Source organism: Sarcophilus harrisii, chromosome 2, assembly GCF_902635505.1.
Source record: "Sarcophilus harrisii chromosome 2, mSarHar1.11, whole genome shotgun sequence".
NCBI lineage: Eukaryota > Metazoa > Chordata > Mammalia > Dasyuromorphia > Dasyuridae > Sarcophilus > Sarcophilus harrisii.
This window is the reverse complement of record NC_045427.1, coordinates 553706134-553732275: the sequence shown is the minus strand read 5'-3', so window position 1 is coordinate 553732275 and position 26142 is coordinate 553706134. Positions and strand designations below refer to the sequence as shown.

Genomic DNA, 26142 nt, shown 5'->3' with positions numbered 1-26142 from the left:
TTTTTTTCAGTTATTTTTGGTTTTTCTTGTACTCTAAACAAACCAGAAGGTACAAAAAGATTTCACTTTATGTTTCTTAGTGGTTTATAGTTTCCAAGATTTACTTTTGTTTAGGTAATTGACCAGAAATTTCATCATTAATTGGGAAAAGGTGATTTTGTATTATAAAATAAGAAATAGTGAAGGCTTTATGAAAACTTTTAAAAATATTGTTCCATTTTCAAGGAAATAGACTCAAAGCACTGATTACTAATGAACCATTTGTTATCTGTGAATTATATAGGATCAGGTTGTACCTTCATTTCATGTAAACAAAAGTATCTTTAGGAATGACTAATGCCATACAAAAAATAATGTACATAAGCAAGGTTTGTCACAGCTAATCAAATGTCAGTTCAGTTACTGAGGAAATTAATTACCAAATCACAATATATACATATATATTTATGATTTATAAAGTGCTTTTATATCTCTCTATATAGTCTATTATTTGACTTTACAATCACCTGCACAACTATGGACAAACACAAATGCATGCATCAGAATATTGTTGTCTTCATGACTGATTGGAGGAAGTACTCAGTGATGAGAATACAGAATCATAGAAATAGAATATTATCCCATTTTACTGATGGAAAAACTGGAGCTTAGGAAAATCATTTGTGCAGGTATTAAGCCTCAGAACTTGAACCTTATTCTTATGACTCCAATACCAGTAGTCTTTGCATAATTTGCACCATGACTGCATCTGACTGTGATATAATCAGAGCTAGTTTCCCTCAAACATTCTGCAACCATTGCTCTGATCTGGTTGATGAGTAGTAACTGAAAACAACCAGTCATAAAGTGAAAATGAGGGTGGCAAACAGATGGAGTTCTTTGGCAAAGACTGGAATTTGGCAGTAAGAAGGTTATAGTTTCAGAAGTGTCTCTAGGATTGATAATCAGGTCTTAGGGAGGAAGAAAGTCAGGGAAGCAATAGTCAGTATCTGATAGGTCTTTTTAAAAAACAACCATTATTGATTTTTTTAGCATTTATTTATTTTAAAATTTAAGTTCCGGATTGTCTCTTTTCTTCTAGTCTCCCCCCCCCCCCCCCCCTCAGATATTGAAAGGCAAGCAATATGATATCAGTTGGACATGTTAAATCATATAAAATATTTTCATATTAGCCATGTTGCCAAAAAAAAAAAAAAACCAAGAAAAATAAAGAGAGAAAATTATGCTGCAATTTATATTCCTACTTTATCAGTTTTCTTTCTGGAGATAGATAGCAATTTTTTTTTTGATCATGAGTCTTTTGGAATTATCTTGCATCATTGTATTGATCATTGTCTTTCACAGTTGATCAGTATGTCATCATCATTGTTAGTGTGTACAGTGTTATCCTGGTTCTGCTCATTTCACTTAATTTCAGTTCATACAAGTCTTCCCAGATTTGTTTGTTTTTTTAGAAATCATCTTGTTAGTTATGTCTTATAGCACAATAATATTTTGTAACAGTCATATACCACTACTTCTTTAGCCATTTCCTCAATTACCTATTATTTGCCACCACCAAAAAAACTACTATAAGTTTTTGTACATATAAGTCCTTTTCTTTTTTCTTTGATCTTTTGGGGATATAGACCCATTAGTAGTCAAAGGATATATAATTTATAGCCTTTTGAACATAGTTCCAAATTCTCCACAATGGTTGAACCAGTTCACAAATCCACCAATAGTGTATTAGTTCCCCAATTTTTTCACATCCCTTCCATCATTTGTCATTATTCTTTATCATTAGCCAGAGGTGTGAGGTAGTACCTCAGAGGTGTTGCAATTTTTATTTCTCTAATCAGTAATAATTTAGATCATTTTTAAAATGTGACCATAGATAGCTTTGATTTTTTTTTTTTCTCCTGAAAACTGCTGTTCATGTCCTTTTGACATCTTTAAGAACTTTGGAAGTTAAAGAAAGAAGAAAATAGGATAATAAATAGAAGGACTACAGCAGATTTGAGTGCTGTTTTTTTTCACAAGAGAAATATTATGAATAATACACTTTTAATAAGGATGCATACTTAAAAAGATTTTCTTCATTTAACCATAAACAGAACTCGTGAAAAATCTTTAATTTGCAGACGCAAAATGGTATACTAGAAATAGTACTAGACGTGAAATCAGGAGAAACATGGGTTTGACCTTCAACACTTAATAGTTATGTGGACATAAACAAATCACCTAATTTCTTTGAGCCTTAGTTTTGACATCTGTAAAATGGGACTGATGATAAATGTAGCTGCTTTGCTCAACATATTTTTATTAGGATCATTTCAAAGTGTGTTTGTAAACCTTACAACATAATGGTTTTATTATTATACCAGAAAAATGAGACATTTGTGTACTAATGACACGATTTTTTAAAGTAAACACATTCCAAATGCAAAACATTCTTTGGAGGAAAATAATTTTTTCTAATTATTGGGTTTTTTTCCCCCCTCACATGGGCCAGCAGGTACTGTCTTATCTTCTGAGTGATTTATAGTTCCAAGATTTGCTGGACTTAAGGTAGTTAGTTGATGCCTGTATTGCTGACCATAGATTTAATTAACAAACCAAAGTGATTATGTTTAATTTTATGATCTTAATTGAATAACTTTTACTCTTTTATTCCTAATTTTTAAAATGTGAGGCTCAAATGTTTTCTACTTCTTTTAAAACAGCAAGAACTAACTAAATTTAGTTTATTTTACATTTTATTAGGCCTCAGTTAATTATTTTCCTTTGTACCTCAGTGCCCCTAAAAATAGAAAAATGGTTACTCAACTTTGCCTAAGTAAATAGTTTGAGATCTCCCTACACATAATTTGTACCCCCTTCAAACCAAAAACAATATAGAAACGAGAGGTGGTGATGAAAAAAGATCCAAAAAAATGTAATTTTCAATTGTGTCCATTCACTTCTTGTACATGTCATTTTAGACCCTAGGTAAGGAATATGGAAATAAAATAGGCAATGAAAATGACAAAAATTATGGGAAGTAATGTAAGGGACTAACCAAAACAGGGGTAAAGAAAAAGTAGTCATAAATTCCTTTTCATTTGAATTTGCAGTATCTAACATGTTTGGGTCATCATTTATGGGCCATCTATTTTGAAACTAAAATATGCAAAGGTGGATGGTGAATATTTTGCTGAATATTAATACTTTCATGGCATTTTCATGAGGATGAATTCATCTGTATCTCAGTTATCCAGACATATAGCAACTTTAAGCATAAAGGATTTGGCCATTAAGAGCCAAAGCTCAAGCCGCCGTCAGATCTCTGACAGAAACACTGGTCAACAGCTTCTCTCTGACAGTCTTTCTAGTAAGCTCCTCCTCCAGATCTGAGAGAACAGGCTCATAATGGATCAGGAGATCTTTTTGTAAGATAGCAGAAAAACTTACTTTATCTCTTCAGTATACATTGGTGTGCTGTTGGTGTGCTGACCAGAAGGAAAGATTGTTCTCACCTCTTTTCTCTAAATGGTATGAGAAATGCAGATAGGGAAAAGGGGAAGGTGCTAGTGGTTGGGAGGAAGCTTGTTGAAGGGAGAAGAAATGATCAATGAGAAATTGCTTTCTATATTAGGAGCAAATTGTGTAGAGTAGAACTGGCCATTAGGTTGGTGAATTGGAGGCTCAAACTGCAGAAGAAAGCCCATTATGAAGAGACAGAAATAATACATTTCCACAGTTGTTGGGAGCAGTGAGCCACTCAGATTTTAGCAATCTCTTCTAGGCATCTCTGTCTTATAACAGTCATATCAATTTTTGGTGCTATATAGATCACTGGCATTCCTAAGAATAGTGTTATGTCATATGCATGAGTAGAGCAGTGGTTGTATTGTGGGGAACTGAATGAAAGGGGGAATTAAGTAATACCATGCTTACTTACCAACTAATGTTAGTTTAGCTTATAAATGAAGTAAGCTAATTTATTGGTGCAAGAGTTATGCTGTATTTTCAAGATTGTTATGACATTAAAGATATAGTTTTTAGCTTTGGCTGGACCTGGAGTAAAGTCACACATTCGTGAGATCTTGAAGAAAAAGGTAAAGGGAGATGTTGTTATGTGTATACAAGTATCATTTTTTTCTGCTGAAAAATTTCTAGCTGTTGGAAATGCAAGGACTTAACTCAACCTATACAGAGTTCTGTACTAGGTACGGAATTTGAGGGTAATTTTGTTCTTTTGTTCCACCCCATTTATATCTACTTAGATTTGCCATCTGTTAAATGGGGCTGATAACATATAGCGCCTACCCTCAACATGTTTTATTAGAATTAATTTTGCATTGTAGTATACTCCTAGTAGCAAATTTAGTGCAAATGAAAGAAAAATAGATTAAAATCAACTGGAAAGTCCCATGACTCATTGTGTTAGTGATATATAAAAATGTGCAGTGATTTTAGAAGCAGTGCCAGGTAGACATGGAATCAGGAGACCTAGGTCAAATTCTGATTTCTATACTTGAACTATTTTTGTGACCGTGGACAATCAGCCTAACCTTTTTGAGACTTCATTTCCTAATTGGTAAGATGGAGATGACACTTTGAATACTTATGGAGATCATCTTTTTCAATTATTTTATTTTTTTCTCAATAGTAATTTTAAATTTTTTTCCAAATACATTTTTGTAAGACTTTTGTGTTTTCAGATTTTTCTCCTTCCCTGCTTTTTTTCTCCCCTCTTCCCAAGACAGCAAGCAGTCTGATTTAGGTTAAACATGTCCAGTCCTTTTGAACATATTTCTATATTTGTCATGTTGGGCAAGGAAAATCTGTCCCAAAGAGAAAAAAACATGAGAAAGAAAAATAGTGATAGTTATTTCTCTCAATGCAGATGGCATTTTCCATCCCAAGTCTATTGGAATTATCTTAGAAAAACCAAGCCTATTATAGTTGATCATCATATAGTCTTGTTATTGTGTACAATGTACTCTTGGTTCTGTTCGTTAAGTTCCTGTCTTTCCAGGCTTTTCTGAAATTAGCCTGTTCATTTCTTATAGAACAATAATATTCCATTGCATTCATATTCTATAACTTATTTAGCCATTCTCCAATTGATGGGCATCCACTCAATTTCCAATTCCTTACTACTACAAAAAGAGCTACTGCAAATTTTTTTGCACATGCAGGTTCTTTTTCCTTCTTTATGATCTCTTTGGGATACAGACCCAGTAGAGATACTGCTGGATCAAAGGGTATGCAGAGTTTTATAGCTCTTCAGAATGGTTTTATCATTTCACAACTCTACCAACAATGTGTTCTGTTTTTCCCACAGGAAAAAAATACTTCTTACTTTATAGAATTTTTTTTGGGGGGGTGCTAATTAACCTTAAAACGCTTTAAAAAATCATCATTATGATTATTGTACTGTCCAAGAGGCTATGTAGCTAATCATCATGCTACCTTTTATAAGAAGCCAAATGAGGATTACTCTTGACTGAGGACTTTTAGTTACTGCAAGTTTTAGTGTAACTTCTGAATTCCTTATTGTTTCAGCCCTTTGTCCTATTCCACCTACTATATTTGCATGTGTATCAATGCCTTCCTATGTTGATGACCATGAGATGTAACCTAATTAAATTAGTTTAAATATATTTTGAATTCAAAAGTTTAAGTTTACAGTTTAAAAACGATTTTCATTGGGGGAAAAAAAGTTAAAATGGTAAAGAATACTGGTATAGCTTATAGAGACCCTGCCCTTGAGTCAGAAAGGACCTGAGGACTTTGACCCAGACTGCCTACGTGGTGGGGTGGAAGCTTAAACCTCTGAATGCTCCAGGCAGTTTTCTCAGCAGCTGGCAAAGTAGGAGCTGACTTCCCCCTTGGGGAGTCAATGAAATCAGATCTCTCTCTTCCCTCCAAAATAACAACTACAATGATGTTAATTAAAAAAGTAATGTTTTCAACTTGAGGGACCTTAAAGATCTTCTTATAATAACAGCATATGATAGTCTGATGCTTTGTGATTTGCAGAGTGGTTTTCCATGTTTCCTCTATTTGATTCTTATAACCCTATGACAGAGATAGAAATGCCTTTGAAATTGAAATTCTGAACAGTTGAGGGACTAGAAAAAGTTCATGACTGAGTATAAGGAACTTGAATTCCTCTCCTCAGATTCCAGTGCTTTTTTTTTTGTGTGTGTGTGTGTGTGTGTGTGTGTGTGTGTGTGTGCCACAATACTGCCTCCTTCTTTTCCAGATGAGGAAACAGTATCTGCATATATGTCGTTATAATTGAGTTATCAGAACACCTCAATCTCTAATAATTCCAGATAACTGAGGTATGAGGTATTAATCAGATGTTTCATCTTTTAAGTTAGAGTTTTCTAGGGAAAAAAATCACAAGAGAAAATGTTCACTTGTTTGGTTTTAAAATATTGAAAGAATTAAGTGTCTGCTCTTTGATATACAATTTATTATATTAAACAGAAATTTGGGGAAGGTGGAGAGGATATCAAAAAGTAATACTAATAACATTTTTGACTTTTAAAGTCCTTGTAACTTTAGTAGGACAAAGTTTTGTCCTTCTGACCTCCAAACCATCCATTAAGATGATACTTTAATGAAAATTTCTTTGTTTTCATGACTTGCTTATTTATTTTTTAATTTTGACTTACTGGTGAACAGTGGTTCTCTTTGGTATACACCCATTCACCATTTTTTTGAGGGTGCTATAATCTGCTTTGTACAGACTCCTAATTCTTTCTGCATTCCAAAGTATGCCAACCAAGTATGACCAAGTCTTTAGTTCCTTTGTTTCATTGAAGTTTTTTTTTTTTTTTTTTTGAGAATAAATTCTGAAATTAGAATTGTAGGAGATACACAGTATATTCTTGTTTGTCTTTATAAGACCAAATTGGTTCTTGTTTGTTTTCGGTAAATCTGTACAATAATTTCTCCTACTTGTCTTTTGGTTTCAACTTTAATTAGAGAAGTGGCACATAATTATGTGAATATAAGCCATATTTTTGCTTTTTTCTCAATTTTGCTTTCTGGAAAATCTGAATGTGGCCTAGAATCATGTACTTAATAAGAGAATAACAGTGAAAGTGATAAAGATGGGAGGAGCAATGATGATAGAATTGTTAGGAATTTTTTTTTTTAAGAAAACTTTCCCCAGTAAATAAACATATAGGTGATAATGTAATTATTTTCCCAGTATATATCATTTTCCCCAAAAGAGATCTCATTAAAAGATGTAACCTATCCTCAGAACAGTACTGTATTTGTTGACAGATTTACATCTTTGCTTTTTCTTTTAAATTCATCATTTGAATTTTCTTTTCAGATCCATTGCAAATTTTTTTCTTTTCTTTCTTTCTTTCTTTCTTTCTTTCTTTCTTTCTTTCTTTCTTTCTTTCTTTCTTTCTTTCTTTCTTTCTTTCTCTCTCTCTCTCTCTCTCTCTCTCTCTCTTTCTTTCTTTTTTTTTTGGCTGAGGCTAAGTGACTTGCCCAGAGTCACACATCCAGGAAGTGTTAAGTGTCAGAGCAGATTTGAACTTGGGTCCTCCTGACTTCAGGACTGGTGCTCTATCCACTGTGCCACCTAGCTGCCCCTCCATTACAATTCTTAGCATTTTTTTCAATGTTCCACAACTTCATGTGATATTGTGAAGCTAAAATATTTTCAATGTATTTGCAGAATTAATTGGGGAAAATATGAAAATATTTATTTGCTCAGTGAGAAAGGGAGCATAACAGAACTGTGAAGGCAAGCATCAAGTAAGTGCACTTGTTTCCTTGAGTGTGTTAGGGATTCTGGTTGTTTGTTACCTTGTGTTTGGTTCAGGTCCAGCTACCCTAGAAAATGAAACCTATGGTGAGTGTATGTGCTTTGCTGCTCAAATGATCAGTGTATACTGAAGCTTCTATCCTGTCAGTAATGTCAGGGTTAGGTAAGGAGAATGAGAAAGTCAGTGGACACTGGGAAATTAAACTTCTGGGAGGGAACTTTGTATCTTTTACATTTTACTACTAGATCCAGCCATTTATAATGAATCTTTTATGAAATTGGAAGATTCTGTAGTTGAACCCTGGCTTTTTCTCCTGCACAAATACTGACTTGACTAAGGGTGAAAAGTTTAGCTTAATGTCAGTTTGACTTTAGATCATTCAGATTGCCTGACTCCTGACCAAGGGCTATCTTACATGTGGTATTCTCCCTATGGCTTTCATGATAGATCAGACTCATGGAAGCTCAAGGATTCTTTTCTCTCTGAATGACAGTTTAGAGATCCCCTTTACTTTTTATACTTTTCTTCTCAATGACATGAAAACTATTATTCTCTGCATGTGATCAGCACCTTACATTAAATGTCACCATAAAATTGGCACTTTGCCTTATAATACTGCATGAAATTAGCACGATAATTAAATCTCTGGTTTTTGTCATGCAGCTCGTTTGCATGTGCTAAACCAACTGGTTAGTTTTAATGCGGCATTTGGTAACACATTTAAGTTTCTTTGCTTCTTTTTTGGAAAGCTTGCAGGCGTAAAGATGCAGCAGCAAATTTGGTTTTGCTTTGTCATGAATAACATTTTGATATGATTGTTGTATAAAGCATAATCTTTTATAGAAATAAAATTTTCTTGAACTTATTTCTGTAAAAAGGCATTTTATTAAAAAAATTCTGATCTGCCTTTTTGAGTACAAAAAAAGCATTTTGTGGCAGAACTTTATTGTATTAACCAGTTTGTTAAATAGAAATATTGATAGTAAATGCAAAATGATAGTTAATTGTGCATAATGTTAAAAGAATTTTTTTTTTTGGCTGAGGTAGTTGGGGTTGAGTGACTTGCCCAGGATCACACAGCTAGGAAGTGTTAGGTGTCTGAGGTATCTGAGGTGTTTAGGTATCTAAATTTGAATTCAGGTCCTTCTGACTTGAGGGCTGGTTCTCTATCCACTGCACCACCTAGCTGCCCCAGTTAAAAGAATTTTTAATGAAAAGATTGGATATTTATATATATATATATATATATATATATATATAATTTATGAACTTTATAATTTTGGTCTCTCAAAGGAAAAATACATTTATTATTCTTTGTTATATGGAAATATATCTCTTTCTGAGTTCAAATAAAACATGTACTGATTTAAAGTAATAGCTTTTATATATGTGAAATTTGGATCTCTCTGTGGTTTGTACATAATTGCAAGATGGCAAACAAGTATTAAAATAACTAGAAATGCTTCAATAATGCAGTAATGTGAGGACTTGGGTATTTTTAGTTTTTGAAATTATAAGATTGCTCTGATATGTACATTTTAATTTTAGATAAATGATGGATAATCAATTGCTATTTGAATAGAATTTTAAGTCCATAATTTTTAATCTATCCAAAATGATATGTAAGAGAAACATAATAATCTTAAATTAATATATTAATAATATCGTTAATATTATTATATATAATTTATCGCATATAAATAATATTATCTATATTGGTATATTAATATTGTATGGTATAATAATCTAAAATTAATATATAATCTTACTTGCCATATAGTATATTGTCTTGACCTTCCAATGTTTAATAAATATGAACTGGTTCACTTATTTTTTACTTTAAGCTTACTTTGGAGTGATGCATTTATTGTGTTACTAACATGATTTTAATTTGATAATTTTGTTTCCCTTGCCATCATTCACTTTTCCCAAGAAATAATCTGATTTCAGAGACTCTGAACTTAATTTGCCAAAAACTGGTGCATGCTTAACAATTGTGGGGTTGAAGTTCTGTACTTAGAAAACTTAATTTCACCATTCAAGTGTCAATTAGTTCTCAGCTGCTCTGCCTACTTTCTTTATTTTTATTTAATTAATTTGGTTTTTTAGGTGAAGCAATTGGGGTCTGTGATTTTTCTGAGGTCACACAGCTAAGTATTAAGTGTCTAAGACTTGACCTGAACTCAGGTCCTTCCAACCTCAGGAGCAGTTCTCTATCCACTGCACAACCCAGCTACCCTTTCTGCTTGGCTTTCAAGGCCTTTCTCAATTCATTCATCCATACTTCCCCCAATAGATCTGTTAACAGCCAAAACACCTATAATTGTTTCTTTACTTAATAGTATTTTATTTTTTCCAATTACATGTAAAGGTAGTTTTAAACATTCACTTATATATGAAAATTCCATCTTTTTTTCCTTCTTCCCTTCCTTTCTCCTTTCCCAAGATGGCAGGTAATCTGAAGAGGTTATCCATGTACAATCATATTAAGCATATTTCCTCATTAGTCAAATTGTGAAAATAGTCTTGTTCCCATCTACCACCTTCAAGAAGCTGTTTCCATGTTCTTTGATTATTTTATCATAAATTTCTTTTGTGCCACTTTATTATTTTATTCCTTAGAGACTTCACTATTGGATATCCGAATATCTTTGACACCCTTTTCTTATAGTTCTTTATCTGTGACTCTTTTAAACCCTCTCTGTTCCATAACAACTATGAACAAGTATCTCCATGCCCTCCCTTCACATCGTACTGATATCTGTAGCTGAGCTTATGAATTTGATTCTCTCCACTTTTTACCACTTATTTAGCCACATTTTGTCTAATTGATTGTTTAACTTTTGGCTCCAGTTGATTTTCCTATACAGCACAAATTATGTGGTCATATATTTCATTGCTTCTCAGATTAAAATTCTACTCACTTTCCCCATTTCTTGATATGATTCTATTCCAACTGCCATATCATCCCACTCTCTAGATGTTCCTCTCTTATACTTTTTGGTCATAAACGCTTTTTGAAAAAAAGCTAGAGAGCTGTGTGACTGAACCTACTGCACATTTATCCTACCAGCTTTTATTATTTGGCAGTCCTTTTTATCATTTTACCATATTTTCCAAAATGGTGGTAGTTCTGTAAATTCCCTCAGGTTCCCCAGTGCTACTGTATCCTGCCTCCTTCCAGATGATGATTATTTATTGAAGAAATCAAAGTTTAAATTCTGCCTCACACATGAAAATGCCTTTCACTCAACACATCTTTTGGTGATTTCTTTCCTTTTCAGAGGAAGAGTTGCCCCTCTTTTTCAAGACCAACATCTATCCTGATGTATACAGATAATCTTTAGTGGAGATAAGCAAATTTACCCTTTGACATCAAATTATGACTGTTTAAGTGTTTAGTTAAGTTTTGAAAGAAAACTTCCCTTTGGAGGGAAAATATAAAAGATTAAAAAATACATATGTATTTGGCATCCCTTAAATTATACTAACTCTACTACCCCTAATCTTTACTGTACATACTTTAAGACTGGTATTCTTCCACTTTATACTTACAGTTTTCTTTGGAAAGGCAGTAATACTTCATTATCTTCTAAAGTCACTTCAAGTCCAGCCATCTGTCTGCTGGTTCACTTCTGGAGCTGTTGATCTCACTTTAATAGTGGTATTTAGGCCTAACTGGCTTAACTGTTGCTATTTACACAATTGAAGAATGAGAATCTTCCTTTTTTTTCCCTTCCAAATTACACTCCTATTTTTTTCTTACTTACAGTGAGGAGAAACTAGCAATACCTTAGTCCAATGATTAAGTCAGTCAGGAAATAGCCTTTCCCTGATTTTACTCTTTTTGCTTCTCTCTATATTTCATTGTCTGGTATATACTAACTTCACTTAAAGGCTCTCTTCCTTCCGTCACCTTGTATCCTGTCAAGGTTTATTACCAAACAATAGGGACTTTTGATAATCTCGGTAACTAGGAAACCTAAAGGGGTCCGTTTTAAATACCTTTAATTTTTGCCGCCAGAAAGATAACTAAGATTTAGTGTTGAAATAAATTTCTTTACATGTTTATCATAATAAATAAATAAATAATCAAAATAAATCATTTTAAACCATATATAAATAAATAATGGGGGAGGTAGCCCAACATAGTATATAATTAGGAGACCTGGGTTTAAGATCTATTTTGGCTACTTTTTGAGCCTTGATTTCTTTTATGTGTAAAGAGAGGTGGTTAGACTAGCAATTTTAAGTTATTGTCCCAAACTGACTTTCTATGATTTATACAATTAAAGTAGAAAGGAAACAAATAGAGTTTAAGAAAACTGGTACATAGTGGGCATTTGATATTTATTGGATTATTTTGAAAATTGCCCAAAGCAACAGCTACCTAGTTTGTAGTAATATTATAGTTACTACAATAATGATGCTCTTTCTACTCTATTGACCATTTTATTAATATTGTTTTCTTCACAGAAGTTAGGTACTCACATATTGATTTATGGAAATTTAATAGGCATATCACACAAATTACTTTTTGTTTTCGTCTCTAAAATAATTAGGCAGTTTAAAATTTAAAAAAAAAACAGCTATTAAGAATTCATTCAATTCATTCATTCTCATTTAACATAACATTTTTAATGGTTTGTTCAATTTCTTTTTTCCTTTCTTTTTTTTAAATTAAAGCTTTATATTTTCAAAGTATATACATGGGTAATTTTCAACATTCATTCTTACAAAATCTTGTGTCCTGAATTTTTTCTCTCTCTTTCTCCCACACCCTCTCTTAGATGGCAAGTAATCCAATATATTAACATCCATTTATTAAGAGCCTTCTAAAGGATTTGGTATCCAAGATGCATAAAAAAATAACAAATATACATGACTAATAGCCAATCCCCAGAATATAAACGATTAAAGAATATGAACAAACAGTTCTCAAAAGAAGAATTACATAGTAATTGCAACCATATACAAGAACATTCCAAATCACTAATATACACACTTTTGACAATGAAAATCAGATAATCAAGGGAAATTTATTCAAGAAGAATTTTAAGGAATCGTCTTCATGTTTCTGGCCTAAAAGGGGATCCACTCCTTTTTGGGAAGAAGGAACCCTGAGCACAGAAGTGGAAAAAGCTTCATACTTGTTAGTTTGGTGCAGTCCCTCTTTTTAACAGAGACCAGTTTGGTCCGTTCCCTTCCAGGTTACAATCTTTCTGTTACACCCATTATAGGTTTCCCCCAAATATACATAAGCATGCCCCCCCCTTCCTCATCATTCATTCCTTGTTCAAAAATGGTATAAAACTCCTCCCATAGGATGTGTTGTTTAATATTCAATTAGCCTAATAAGCACCTGCATTAGTGATTTGGTCTTTGACCCCCTACTAGTTTGGGCTAGATGGGCTATTATCTTAAGTTTGTATTTTTCTCAAAACCACTAAACTCTTTCCTATTGATTCCTCCTGAGCCTTCCAAGCTCCTCAATTCCTTGTTTGCTCAAGCCTTCTGAGAGATTGAACTTAATTGCTTTGTGAATTCTTATCCTTTCTTAAACTCTCACATTCAAAAAAACCTATTGGTCAGTAGTACCCACTATCCTATACTACCTCAAAGCTTGCAACACTCTATGAAAACCCAACTTTTCAGTATTTCTCACTAATAATAAGAAAAATTGCTAATCAAAATAATCCTCAGGTTTTACCACACACTGCAAAAGATGACAAAAAATGTGGAGAGTCATTGTTGTAGAGATTGTAGAATAATAGGTATGTTTTTTGCAGAGTTGTGAAAATAGTATGACCTTTTGGAAAACAATATGAAATTATGCAATTACAGAAATTTAAAGTTAATATATAAAAGCAGAATATACATGCCATTTGACCCAGAAATTCTATTACTGGGCTTATGCCTCAAGGAAATAATGTACAAGTAGAAAGTTTCCATATATGCTAAAATGTTTATAGCAGCACTTTTGTGATAGCAGTCACTTAATCATTAAACATATATTAATGTGGCAGGAGTCTTAATAAATTAATGGTGAGCTGTATATTCCAACAGGATTATCATACATAATGTTTACATTCTATGCTATTAATATAAAACTATAATTCAGATGACTATTAGGCATAATGGGCTGTTGCAAGCAGATTTGAGAGCCTAGTTACTGACATATAATATTATTCCTGTGGCAAAATGTGTTTTGGATTCCACTTAACCAATTTGTAAACACATTGTAAAGCTGTTGACAGGTTTGGATGCCAATTTTTCCAAGTTTGAACAAATACATTTGGGGGGGGGGGTTGTGGTCATCAAAGGAAAAATCCTTTTACTTCTTGGTTTTATGGGAAAAAATATTAGGATGATGTGCATTTAAAATACTGGTGAAAGCCTCAGTATGATCTAGGTGATGCTTTCTTTGATGATAGAATATTTATTATTATTCTCTATCATATATACTCCACAATTTTGGAAGCAGGCAGTAAGTGGATATATCCCTGTAGTTCCTGATTTAGACAAACTACCAAAGTTTCAGCTTTTAGCGTTTTCTCTGATAGAGGGTTATTTTTTGTTTCAGTCTTTTATTCAAACCCCCACATAGCCCCAGATTGGGTAAAATTTTAATTTATTTCAAAAGAATTCAGTAGTATGTTATATAGCAATTGTTAGTTTTCTTCACATTTCATGTTTAAATATATTGTCTTCTGTAATCAAATTGCTGTGTTTTACTGTTTTTTAAAGTTATGGTTTCTTGTTATATATTAGTCATATACAGAAGAGCAAAAAAGAGGAAATTGAATCCTTGCTGTTCATGTAAAAGTTAGATGGGGTGACTAGATTGATGCACTGGAAGGAGCACTGGCCCTGAAGTCTGGAGGATCTGATTTCAGATGTAGCCTGAGACACTATCTTAATGACCCTGGACAAGTCATTTAACCTCAATTGCCTTGCCCCCACCCAAAAAAAAAAACCCAGAAAAACAAAACAAAACAAAACAAAAAAACAAACCCAAACTACATAAAAGTAAGATTCTGTGAAGTATATTCACCGAGGTTATGTTGCAGTTGGGCTTAACATAATATGTATACTAAAATATCTTATCCTAGAAATAAGGGGGTTTGTACCCCTCTTTTTTATCCTATCAAGATAATTCTTTTGTCAGACATATTTCTACATTTGTGGTGGGATACATGATAGGGCAATTGGTAGGGAGATAAATCATAAGCATATTGCTAAAGTTATTGGTAAGTTCTTTCATAGGAGTTGCATTAGTTGGTCATAGCAAATGTGGGTATGAGTCTCGGACTCATAGAAAAGCTATGGTAAGAAGGAGTGTTTTTAATATAAATGATATGGTGTTTATGTGGGAGAGGTTTGGTGTGAGTGATGGTCCTAGGAATAGGATAGTTGTGATGGCATTCATAGCAATAATATTTGCGTATTCTGCTAGGAAGAAAATAGCAAACGGGCCAGCAGCATATTGGGTGATATTTTTGAACATTCTCTAATCTCCTGCAGAATTTGGGAATCTTTTTTTTCAAAATAACTAATTTTTCTTATTATTCAAGTTATCTAATAATCTCACCAGTGGGAGAATAGGGAAGAAATTATCCTGTGGAAATGCATAGTTTACTCTTGGCAATGGCAGAGAAGTTGAGAATGTTTGAGCTTGCAACCAAAGAACCCAACCAAAGGGGAAATGTCTTCAGGTTAGGACTTTTAGAATCTTGAGATCTTTGTCTATAATAGGTCTTAAGTAAATTTAGTAGAAGGGACAGAATACTGTCTTAAGAATGGCTTTTTTCATTCTGGTAAAATTCTTCTGCATAAAGTAATCTCTCTTCCCAGATGTCTTGTCTATGGCATTGGGTTATTTTTCCCAAACAAAACAAAAATGATGTGCTTTTATATAATATGGCTTTTTCACTTTCTTTTGGCTGAAATTTTTGTTCTGTCTTTTCAGCCCTTCCAAAAATGAAATGAAAAATGAATTAAAAATGAAAATACTGCCTAGTGGTGCTATAAAAATATAGTTTTATCATCATATAGATGCCCTACTCAAGAGCCTTCATGCCTCTAGTATCACTGCTGTTTAACAAAGGAACAGATTATTTTCCATTTGTATCAGTTGAACTACTCATTAGTTAATATTGTGCAGATGTCAAAGTATAATAGAAGGAGCCCTGAATTTGAAATCAGAATATTTGGGTTCAAATAAGTCCTGACCTAGCTGCTTATTACCGGGATAATTTGGGACAAGTTACTTCATACCTCTTGGTCTTGCGTTTCCATCTGTAAAATGAGATGATATCTATGGTCTGTATCTGATGATTCCTTTGGTTTATTACTTGTTTCTTTTGTGTCTTTTAGCCAGGTGGATTAAGCCCTTCTGAATTCTTACCTGAACTTAATCTGTGTCACACCAATTTGTGCTTGATTGTGTACCTAAGAGCCATAGAATAGGAGCTGAGAAGGAATGCAGAGGCTACTAGTTCAAGTGATACCTGAATAAAAGTGCTGACTTTGTAATTTCTTTGTAATTTTCTTGTCCCTAGATAGATTGTCAAAGCAGGGGCTGACTGAAAGTTATTTTGTATTCCTCATAATAAATACCTATTAAAGGTCTAACAAATACTCATTGCTTTTTTCTATCTTATCCCATATTTTGTTATATCTTTGGATTCATGAACTCAACATTATGGGCATTTCCTCTTTTGGTAGGAGAGAAGGGAGAGTCTTCCATGACTAGGAGACAACCAGAGAAAATAAGCAGCCCAGAGATGGAGTATGTATCTTGTTTGTGAAGTAGTCAAGGGGCCAGCGTCACTGTATTGAAAAGTATTGTGACAAGGAAAGGGCTAGCCTGTGAAGGCCTTGAATGTAAAAAAAGCATTTTGTATTTGCTCCTGGAGGTGATAGGAAGCTGCTGGAGTTTATTGAATAGGGGATGACATGATCAGAGTTGGATTTTAGGAAAATCCTTTTAGTGGGAGTGGAGGATAAATTAGAGTAGGAATAAACTGGTAAAAACAGCACTGCTGCCCTTACCCCCAAAAGCACACAATTGTAGTAATTGAGGTAGGAGGTAATGAGTGCCTGCACTAAAGTGGTGACAGAGCAGAGAAGGGAGAATCTCTGAGAAACATCACATGGGTGAATAGCAGGTCTTCCAAAAGCTTGGATGTGGCAGGCAAGAGATAGTGAGGAATACAAAATGTTTCCTAGGTTGTAACCCTGAGGGATGGAAGGAAGGTCAAGCTTTCTACAGTAATAGAAAAGGTCTATTACGTGTGGAGATTTAGGGAAAATGATAATGAGCTTTGTTTTGGACATGCTAAATAAGTCAAAATGTCTGAAAGGTTTTTGGAAATGGCTAGATTGGAAGTCAGCAGAGAGATTGGGGCAGGGTAGAGACATTTGAGAATCAGCAGCATGGAGATGGCAATTAAATCTGTGAGAGCTGATGAGTTCACCAAGTGAAGTTTTCTAAGGGAAGACTAAAGTCTAGAGGGACAATTGTGGTTAGATAGAGACTGTGATCTGGAGGATCGTGCAGCAAAGGAGACAGAAAAGGAGTGGTCAGATAAATAGGAGGAAAGCCAGGAGAGGGGTGTCCTGAAAACTTAGAGAGAAGAGAGTTTCCAGGAAGCAAAAATAATCCAGTGTCAAAGTCTCTAGAGAAGTCAAGGAGAATTAGTTTGAGAGAAAATCCATTGGCTTTGGCAATACAGGAATTATGCATAATTCTGGAAAAAGCAATTTCTGTGTTAACGATAATGTTGGAAGGCAGATTTAAGGGGTTAAGAAAAAGTAAGAGGAAAAAAAAGTGGAGGCACTTCTTGTGGACTGGGTTTTTGAATAGCTGAGCTACAAAAGGTAGAAGAGATAAAAGGTAATAGTTGGCAGGGAAGGATGAAGTAAGGTTTTTTCAAGATAGGGAAGAGAAACCGTTCAAACTTTCCTTGCCATATTTTCACATTCCCTTTTGTATTATAGTTATTTGTGTACTTGTCAGATCTCTTTTTATAAATTTTAAGCTCTGCAAGGTGGCATAGTTTATTTTTCCTTTTATTCCATTTTGGATCTAGCACACAGACTTGTACATTTTAGGAACTCAAGAATATCTTTTAATCGAATTGAGTTAGCTTATGATAATTTTAATTTGCCCTTTGAGTTCTATGACCCCTAATCTTGGCTTGACCTCTCCTTACATTCTCATGATTCAGCTAAACATGATGGTTTTTTTTCTTTTTTTCTTAATTTTTTGAATGGATGGGGAGATATGAAAACCAAGTTACGTATACTAAAATTATTTCCCTATAGATTGCTGATGATAATAATAGCTTATATTTATCCAGCTCTTCAATGTTTATATAAACTACTTTCCTTTACAATCACATGGAAGGTAGGTAGGTTGTATAACTGTTGTTATTATCCCCATTTTATAGGTGATGGTGGTGTATGCAAAGTCATACAAATGGCTACTGTCAAAGCCATCAAAATTCTAACCCAGACCTGATTATAAATCTAAGATTCTTTTCCAGCAAATCACACAGTGCCTCTTTGGTAGCTACCACAGATTCCTGAACCCTCTAGAACAGTGGTTCTCAAACTTTTGTTTTCAGTATCTTTATCCTATTAAAAATTATTGAGGAACTCTCCAAAGAGTTTTTGTTTATCTGGATTATATTTATAGACATTTACCATATTGGAAATAAAAACTATTTTTGAATTTGTAGACCTTCTAAAAGGGTTTCAGAGATCCCCAGAATTCTTTAGACCATACTTTGAGAACCACTGCTCTAGAAGGTTCTTTGTCCTCCATGAAGACTCTTCTTGGGCCCTAAGAAACTTACTTAATGCCTTGTCTAAATCTTAAGTGGGATCAGGAGCTAGAGAGAATGCCCTTGTAGATGCTATCCAGGAGCAGATGGGCCTGGGAATCAGGTAGCTACTACATTGAATTCCAAACACTTACAGGGACAAAAAAGCCTTATAAGAATTTTTGAGATGAGTTGATAAGTCTCCATACTTCAACTTCTGCTGAGGTGGTATACCGTTAATGAAATAGTTACTTTAACAAAATAAATAACTAGGATTTAGCCCTACCTCACCATGCTATAGTGATAATTGTTATTTCTTTGATTGAATTTAATAGAAATCCAAATGCTTCCAAATGTTAACAATTTTGTAATGTTGTGCAGGCCTCTGACTCCAGAAGAAATTGCTCAAAGACGAGAGTTTGCAAGACGAAGGCATGCAGAAAAGCTGGCTGCTGCTCAGGGACAAGTGCCATTGGAACCAACCCTTGTTGGAAATACGTCTGAAATCTGTCCAAAGAAAGAAGAGACAAAAAGTATTGTTGTTGTTGTATTTATTCCATATTTAAGAGGATTTGTGGGATAGCTCATAATTTGAAAAGCCTTATTTGAAAATAAAGTAGCCCTTCCACCCAGCCTCTAGTAAAGATGTATTTTGGTTATAGAGATGGCCCTGGGCTCCTAAAAGTCATATGAATGGGGCCCAAGATTTGGCATGTTGTATTCAGTAAGAATGGTTTTGAGTACTTTTCTAGTGAGGGACATAGAAGGCCTGCATCAGCTCCCCATAATTCAGAGAGATATATCATCAGAAGACTGATATAATAGCCTAGTGTACTTTTCCAGCCACAACAATTCAAAAAGAACATCTGCTGAGACACAGAGGGCTTGCAACCCATATGGAGAAAATATCCTTATCAGTAACATGACAGGTCCTTAAAATATTGCAATGCATAGTATTTCACTTTTTTTTTTTCTGAGGCGATTGGGGTTAAGTGACTTCCTCAGGGTCACACAGCTAGAAAGTGTTAAGCGCCTGTAAGGGAGTATTAAGTGTCTGAGGACAAATTTGAACTCAAGTCCTCCTGACTTCAGGGCTGGTGCTCTATCTACTGTGCCACCTCGCTGCCCCTGTATTTCACAATTTTAAAGAAGTCTTATATATACTATCTCATTTGAGCCTGATAATCCCATGTGAGTTTTGGCCTCATCTTAGAGATGAAAAAACTGAAGTTTTGAAAGATAAGATAACTTATTTAAGTCACATAATTAATATAAGTTTTGGAGCCAGGATTCCCGAGTTCAGTGGTCTTGCCATAAACTACCCTGGCTCTCTTCATTTATGTATGACCACAGTATGTATTTAAGAAGTAAAAGGCATGCTCTTGACTTGTGGGGCGTTGCTAATAGGCTGTCAACACTAACCCCACTTCATAGGCAAGGATGGGATTTCTTACATCATTTTAAAAGCATGTGTTCCTGTCTGATAACATGTGAGACTTCAAACTTAGATCATCTTTTGTCTCTCTTACTCTTGTCAGGCCCTTTCCCCCAAAAATTTTCTTCTCCTTTTCCTTAACATTTCTTCCCTGTGGGTGGCTAGATAGTGCAGTGGATAGAGCATCTGCCCTGGAGTCAAGAGAACCTGAATTCAAAGCTGGCCTTAGAGATTTTACCCTTAACTAGCTGTGTGACTGTGGGCAAGTCCTTTGACCCTGATTGTCTCATCAATACACCCCAAGAAATCAAAAACATTTCTTCCCTGATGGTTGATCAAAATGTATAGCGTTACTATTTTCTTTTGTTTTTCTCCTTGATGATAAAAATAATATTTTATATCTATTTTTCTTTTAATTAGATGATGAGCAGCTAACCAGTCCAGCTGAGAATATCACCTTAAAACCTGTGATACAGGAAGCAGAAGACAAAGATTATTTCATTGCTTTTGCTCGAGTGTTTAGTGGTGTGGCTCGAAAAGGACAGAAAATTTTTGTCTTAGGACCTAAATATGATCCTGCTGAATTTTTGCGAAGGGTAAGAATTGGAACTAAATTTTTATCCTATTGTGTGGTCTTTTTTCTTTCCAAATATCTCAGATTGGTTTTGGGTCTGCTAAGAGTTGAGATCCATATTGTTTTTAATTTGAAAATGGGTAACGTCATCAAAAAGTGGGCCTTTGACACATTGGCCTCCACTTGAAATCAATATTTTCTTTTGTAACTTTGACTCAGATTTGTTAGTATTGCTTATATCTTTTTGTTAGTCCTGTTGGAATAGTCATATGATAGGCAATTGCAGTTTTGTATTTAAATCTAAGGCTCTTTAGCACTAAACTCTAGATTTTTTTTGCAGAATGGATCAAGTGCACTTGAGAAGAACAAGAGAGGGAAAGCACCTTTTGAACAAATTAATAACTAAACATGGCAAAATGTAGAAAAACATTTTGGCATACTGGGACTAAGGCAACTCAAAACTGGCATTTTGAGGCCATGGCAAGACAACTGACAATGGTGGTATACCATGGAGTTTGAGTTAGATAGGGCTCTATCACTGAATGGACATCGTGGGATCTGAGAACAAGAGGGGTAGAGAAAAACACAATATAATTGTACTTTTGAAAATTAACCTTTATGTCTTATTTGCAACCAGATAGGCACTGAGTAAGGAATAAGCCTTACCTCGGATTCACACCCAGAAGAGAGTGTGAAAGAAGTAGAAATAGGAAGCACAAATCACTGTCAAACTACCTTGAGGTTGAGTAAAGGTTCTGGATCATCCAGATAATTTTATAAATTTCCTTTTAAGTTATCGACTGATTCCTGGGAATAACCCAGCATTCCAAGGTCGGTAGGGGAGCATAAGTAAAGGAATGTGGGAGTATGGAGGTAGCAATTTAATGTGGGTCCTGACAATAACTTTAACTTTATTTTTATATCAAAAATACTTTATCCATATTAGTTTAATTTATCTACCTCTGAAATAATAAGATAAATTTGAGGACTTTTGTTTTCTACATACCCTGATTTATCAAGATGCACTTCAAATGTGTGTGTGATTATGGTTTTTGAATTGTTAAATCTGGGATGATGAGATTTATGAAAACCCATTTGTGATTACCTTGATGGTTTGGTTTGCATATAAATTTTTTGATAAAGATGCAAATTTCTTATTATTAATAAGTTTCAAGTACTTCGTTTGAACCTTTTCTCACATAAATAACTGAAAGCTGGAAATTTGCCTAGATGACTAAGAGATTTTTAATTTATTTAAAAATCTTGATCAGATGTTACAAAGATTATGGTCACCTCAAATCACCCCTAAGTGTTTGTGGTTCCTTATAATTTTGGTAATGTTACCATCAATATCTGCTTGACTTATTAAATTAATTATTTTTGGAAATTCAGATAAGGGTGATTGAAGTTTGTATGGGCCATATAGTAAAAAAATAAAATTAATTATCCCCACATTCTTAACCAGCAGAATGATAATCCTAAACTACAGATCTGACTCCAACCCTAAGCAAAATGTCTTTAGTAAACACTCGATAAAATTTTGTTGACTAACTCTCACTCTTCCACTCAAGAAATTTTACTTCCAGGATCAAATACAAATTCATGTTTGGCATTTTAAAGATATTTATAGTTTTACTCCAACTAATTCTTCTAAGCTGATTGTACATTATTCTCAGTTATGCAGTCTACTGACCTCCATGCTGTTATACAGACTGTTTTCCCATACCTGTAATGCTTTTTCTTCTTACTTTGACTTTAGGTTCAAGGACCAACTTTTTGCAAGATCTTTTCTGATTCAGTCAATTGTTAGTCCCTACTTGAGTTTTTTCCTTCTCCCATTCTAACCCATGTAAATTATGTGTTCATTGGTAGCTGGCACATAGTAAGTATTTGAGATACATGTTTTAATTAAATTAATTTAACCTTTTCAGATTCATCATACTCTTAATCCTGTGTTTAGCTTCTTTGGACCCCCCCACCCATAGAAGCAGTACACATAAGTGTAGGTTGCTTTGTTGGTTTGACCTCTTTATGTACAGGGCCATCCTATATATGTGTATGGTCACAAAAAGATCAAGTCAACAAGCTTTTTTTTAAACTTTTACATGTGCCAGGCAGTGTGCTGAGGATTCAGAGAAAGGCAAAAATAATCTCAGTGAGCTTACATTCTAATGGGAGAGACAACATATAAATAATCAAGTACTATAAATTATATACCTAGTAGATGGAAGATAAGAACAATGAAAAAGTTCAGAAACAGTTTCTGGGTAAATAATAATTCATTCATTAATTAGGCTAACAATAATCAATAAATTGATGGTCAGTGGTTTTTCCCCTGTAATAAAGACAAAACTATGGAGATCACTGAATGCTTAAATATCTTTGGAAAAGGAAGTACACCTGAAAGGAGAAAATCAACCCTGATTGTTGAACAGTTAATGAGGGGTGGACTTTAAGATGAGAAGATGGACAGAAAACCTTCAGTTTCTTCTGCTGAGAACCATGGCTTGATCATGAAGCTCAGCTGCCTCTAGCAGTCTGGACAAAGAAATCCATCTCTATCCAAATCTGGCTGATTTTTTCTGTGATCTGAATTACCCTAGAGCCCAGTAGAGGAGTGCAAGGGTATAGACTTGATGCTTTAGTGTTGAAATTCACCTTGATTAGAGGATTTGGACAATCTCAATGTTTCAGCAATGTCAAAGACTGGCTGGCTTACAGGGGTGGTCTCTGAATAAGGACATAGGGAGAAAAAGCATCACCTCTAATTTAAGAATTGGTTATTAATATAATAATAATAATTTCTCTCAAGGGCTAGAGAAGGGGGAATCAACCAACGAACCACATATGGTTGCTGTGCTTGTGGCTTGACTCCACATAGGGAGATAAATAGTTTTTCTGTATTATGTTATATTATTTTTCTGTTTTGGTATTTTGGGTGTTGCTTTCTACCTCCCATAATCCTTGTAATAGGATTGCTTACCTACATAGTAAACCTTTGGGATTCCTTTTTCCTGGACAGATAGGGATAGAGTACTTTTATGAACTTGCAGTCAAGAAGATCTGAGTTCAAATTCTGTTTCAGATGTTTACTGGTTGCATAATCCTGATCAAGATATTTAATGTATGTTTTGCACAGTTTCATTACCTGTAAAATGGGGATAATTATACACCTATCTCCTAGGGATGTTTTGAGGATAAAATAGGTAACATTTGAAAAGTGCTTTGCAAAGCCTTTATAATTCTTAAGAATCTTCTAAACTAATAGCTCTGGATTTTCTGACTTTAGCCATCAGGGTTGGCCCAACATCAACCTCAAAATCATGACCTCATATGGAGTTTTTTATCTGCAATTTCCATCTAGTCACTTCCCTTCTCAGAATCCTTTAACAGCTCCTAATATTTTCTTAGCTTGGGCTTGAGGTCCTCTGAGGATTCTACTGTCCTTTCTAATCTTACATCTCATCATTATCCAAAACCTTTTTCTCTGCTCTGGCCAGAATGGCACACTAACTTTTCATGGGATATACTTTGTGTATCTTGCAGTATCACTTTGCCTTTTCCTTTTTCCTTCTATTCATCTGAGTCCTCTTCATGCTTTATGATACTTCCATATCTCCATTATAGATCTTTCCTTTACCATCTACTCCTTCCAGGCCACAGTGATCCTTTTTACACTCATATCATGTTAGTTATCTTTTTATGTGAATGCATTTTGTCTTCCCAAATCTATTAAAATCTCTTCAAGGTTAGGGACCTTTTATAATGATCTTTTTATATTACATATTACTTCTAGCACAATTCTTTGCACATGATATGTTTGTATAAATTTTGTTGTTTGATTGGAATGGGTACATTTTTACTTTTTATGGAAATCATTCTTAGTTCATAAAATGTCTGTTTACCATCAGTCATTCTCTTTGACCAGGTACCTTTAGGCTTTTCGGCTTCTTCAGATGATCTTCCATCAATTCCCCATATGGCTTGTTGTACTTTGGAAAATCTCTACCTTCTGATGGGAAGGGAACTAGAGGATCTTCAGGAAGTACCTCCAGGCAATGTACTAGGTAAGACTGTGCTTTAAATTTCTCTAATTTAGCATATAAGCATGTAATATGTTTAAACATGTAAAAAATTTTTTTCTGCAGGATAGTTCTCCTTCCTTATACTGCCATTACTCTTTTTTTCTATCGGTTCCAGCTTCTTTTCATTGGAATGGACATTTTTTAGAAGACCTGAATTGCCTGGAAATATTACTTAATGGCCCATTTAAATTATTTTCTTTTTCTCTTCGATCACCATTTACTTTTCTGACATTTCTTCTTTACCTGTGGCTAAAATTATCCATCAGTTTCTATGAGTTTTCTTCCATATTACTTAAATGAGAAATGTCTAGTCATTTGGTACTTCTTTCCTGCTCAAGATTTGTGTATTCACATTTAAAATTATAAATGGAATATTAGTTTTCCATAAAAATTTCTTAATGTGAACTTGATAGACTTAGATTTTCAGGTTCTCCTTATTCATCTTCATTGCAAATCAAATCTGCTGAAGGTAATTTCTTTAGTAGGTCTTTGTCCAGAACCTTTGTTAAATTATAGAGCCCTTTACTATAAATTACAGTCTATTGATCTTGAGATGCCCTTTAGTGTCAGTAGATATTTGTCTTAATCTTAGAAAAACTAGTTTAGAAAAATTTCTTGAAATATTTTTATTTTAGGTGCATAAATACATACCTCTTTATGAAATAAAGCACATAACAAGCACAATTACCTAATTTGCTTATGATCCATGTCTTTCCCATGATTTTGAAGCCTGCTTTTGAATGGCTTTGAGTACTTACGTGGTTTCATGGACAGCTGTTGCTGACAAACTCCTGGGTATTGAGAACATAATTAGAAATAAAATAGAAAGCATCATTCTGCCCTTTTACAAAACTATAAAAATTTTGCATTTGTAAAGCTTCCTATTGTTGCAGATAAAATAGAACTGGAGAAGGTTAATAGTGGTGATTTAAAGAAGCAAGTGGATGGCTGACCTGAATGTGAGGACAGTATAATAAAGTTGTTTTTTTTTTTTTTTTTTTACTTTGGAAAGTAAGAAATTGAAGCTTAAGTATTTGGAATCATAAATGATATAGATTAGTTAGTGAACATAGACTGTTTTTGTCATATTATCAGTACTTGCATGAACCCCTGCTATTAAGATCCAAATAGACAGTGCAGCTTGGTGAAAAAAGAACCATAAACTGGGTTCAAGTCTAAGTTCTTCTAGTAACCAGCTGAATGACCATGAACAAATCCTTTCACTGGCCTGAGCCCTAGTGTCCCAGTCTATAAAATGAAAGAAATAAGCTAAGTAATAATGTCTGTGGTGCCTTATAGCTCTAGTGTTCTGTGAGACGCTGATCTTCAGAGAAATAATTTTACTGTTAAGTAAGATAGAATCAAAGATGATTTTTCCCTGCTTAGGGTATTTTTGAAGTATCAAAAAAACAAAACAAAACCCTAAAACAGGTTTGTTTATGTATTTATT

The 26142-nt window shown here is 34.1% G+C and overlaps 2 protein-coding genes across 3 annotated transcripts in view; one reads left to right on the top strand and one right to left on the bottom strand.

Annotated features, from left to right (window-relative positions):
* The window catches only part of SAXO2 (stabilizer of axonemal microtubules 2), a 90332-nt gene extending 78578 nt beyond the window's left edge, over nt 1–11754 (bottom strand). Inside the window, exon 1 of the mRNA XM_031955658.1 lies at nt 11325–11754. Coding sequence (XP_031811518.1) covers nt 11325–11386 — 62 coding nt within the window. The 5' untranslated portion in view covers nt 11387–11754. The remainder of the gene's footprint in view (nt 1–11324) is intronic.
* EFL1 (elongation factor like GTPase 1) overlaps nt 1–26142 on the top strand; it is a 196461-nt gene that overhangs the window by 49186 nt on the left and 121133 nt on the right. For both annotated transcript variants that reach the window (XM_031955656.1, XM_031955657.1), the window contains 3 exons: nt 18980–19131; nt 20454–20629; nt 24536–24674. In XM_031955656.1, the coding sequence (XP_031811516.1) occupies nt 18980–19131; nt 20454–20629; nt 24536–24674 (467 nt within the window). The remainder of the gene's footprint in view (nt 1–18979; nt 19132–20453; nt 20630–24535; nt 24675–26142) is intronic.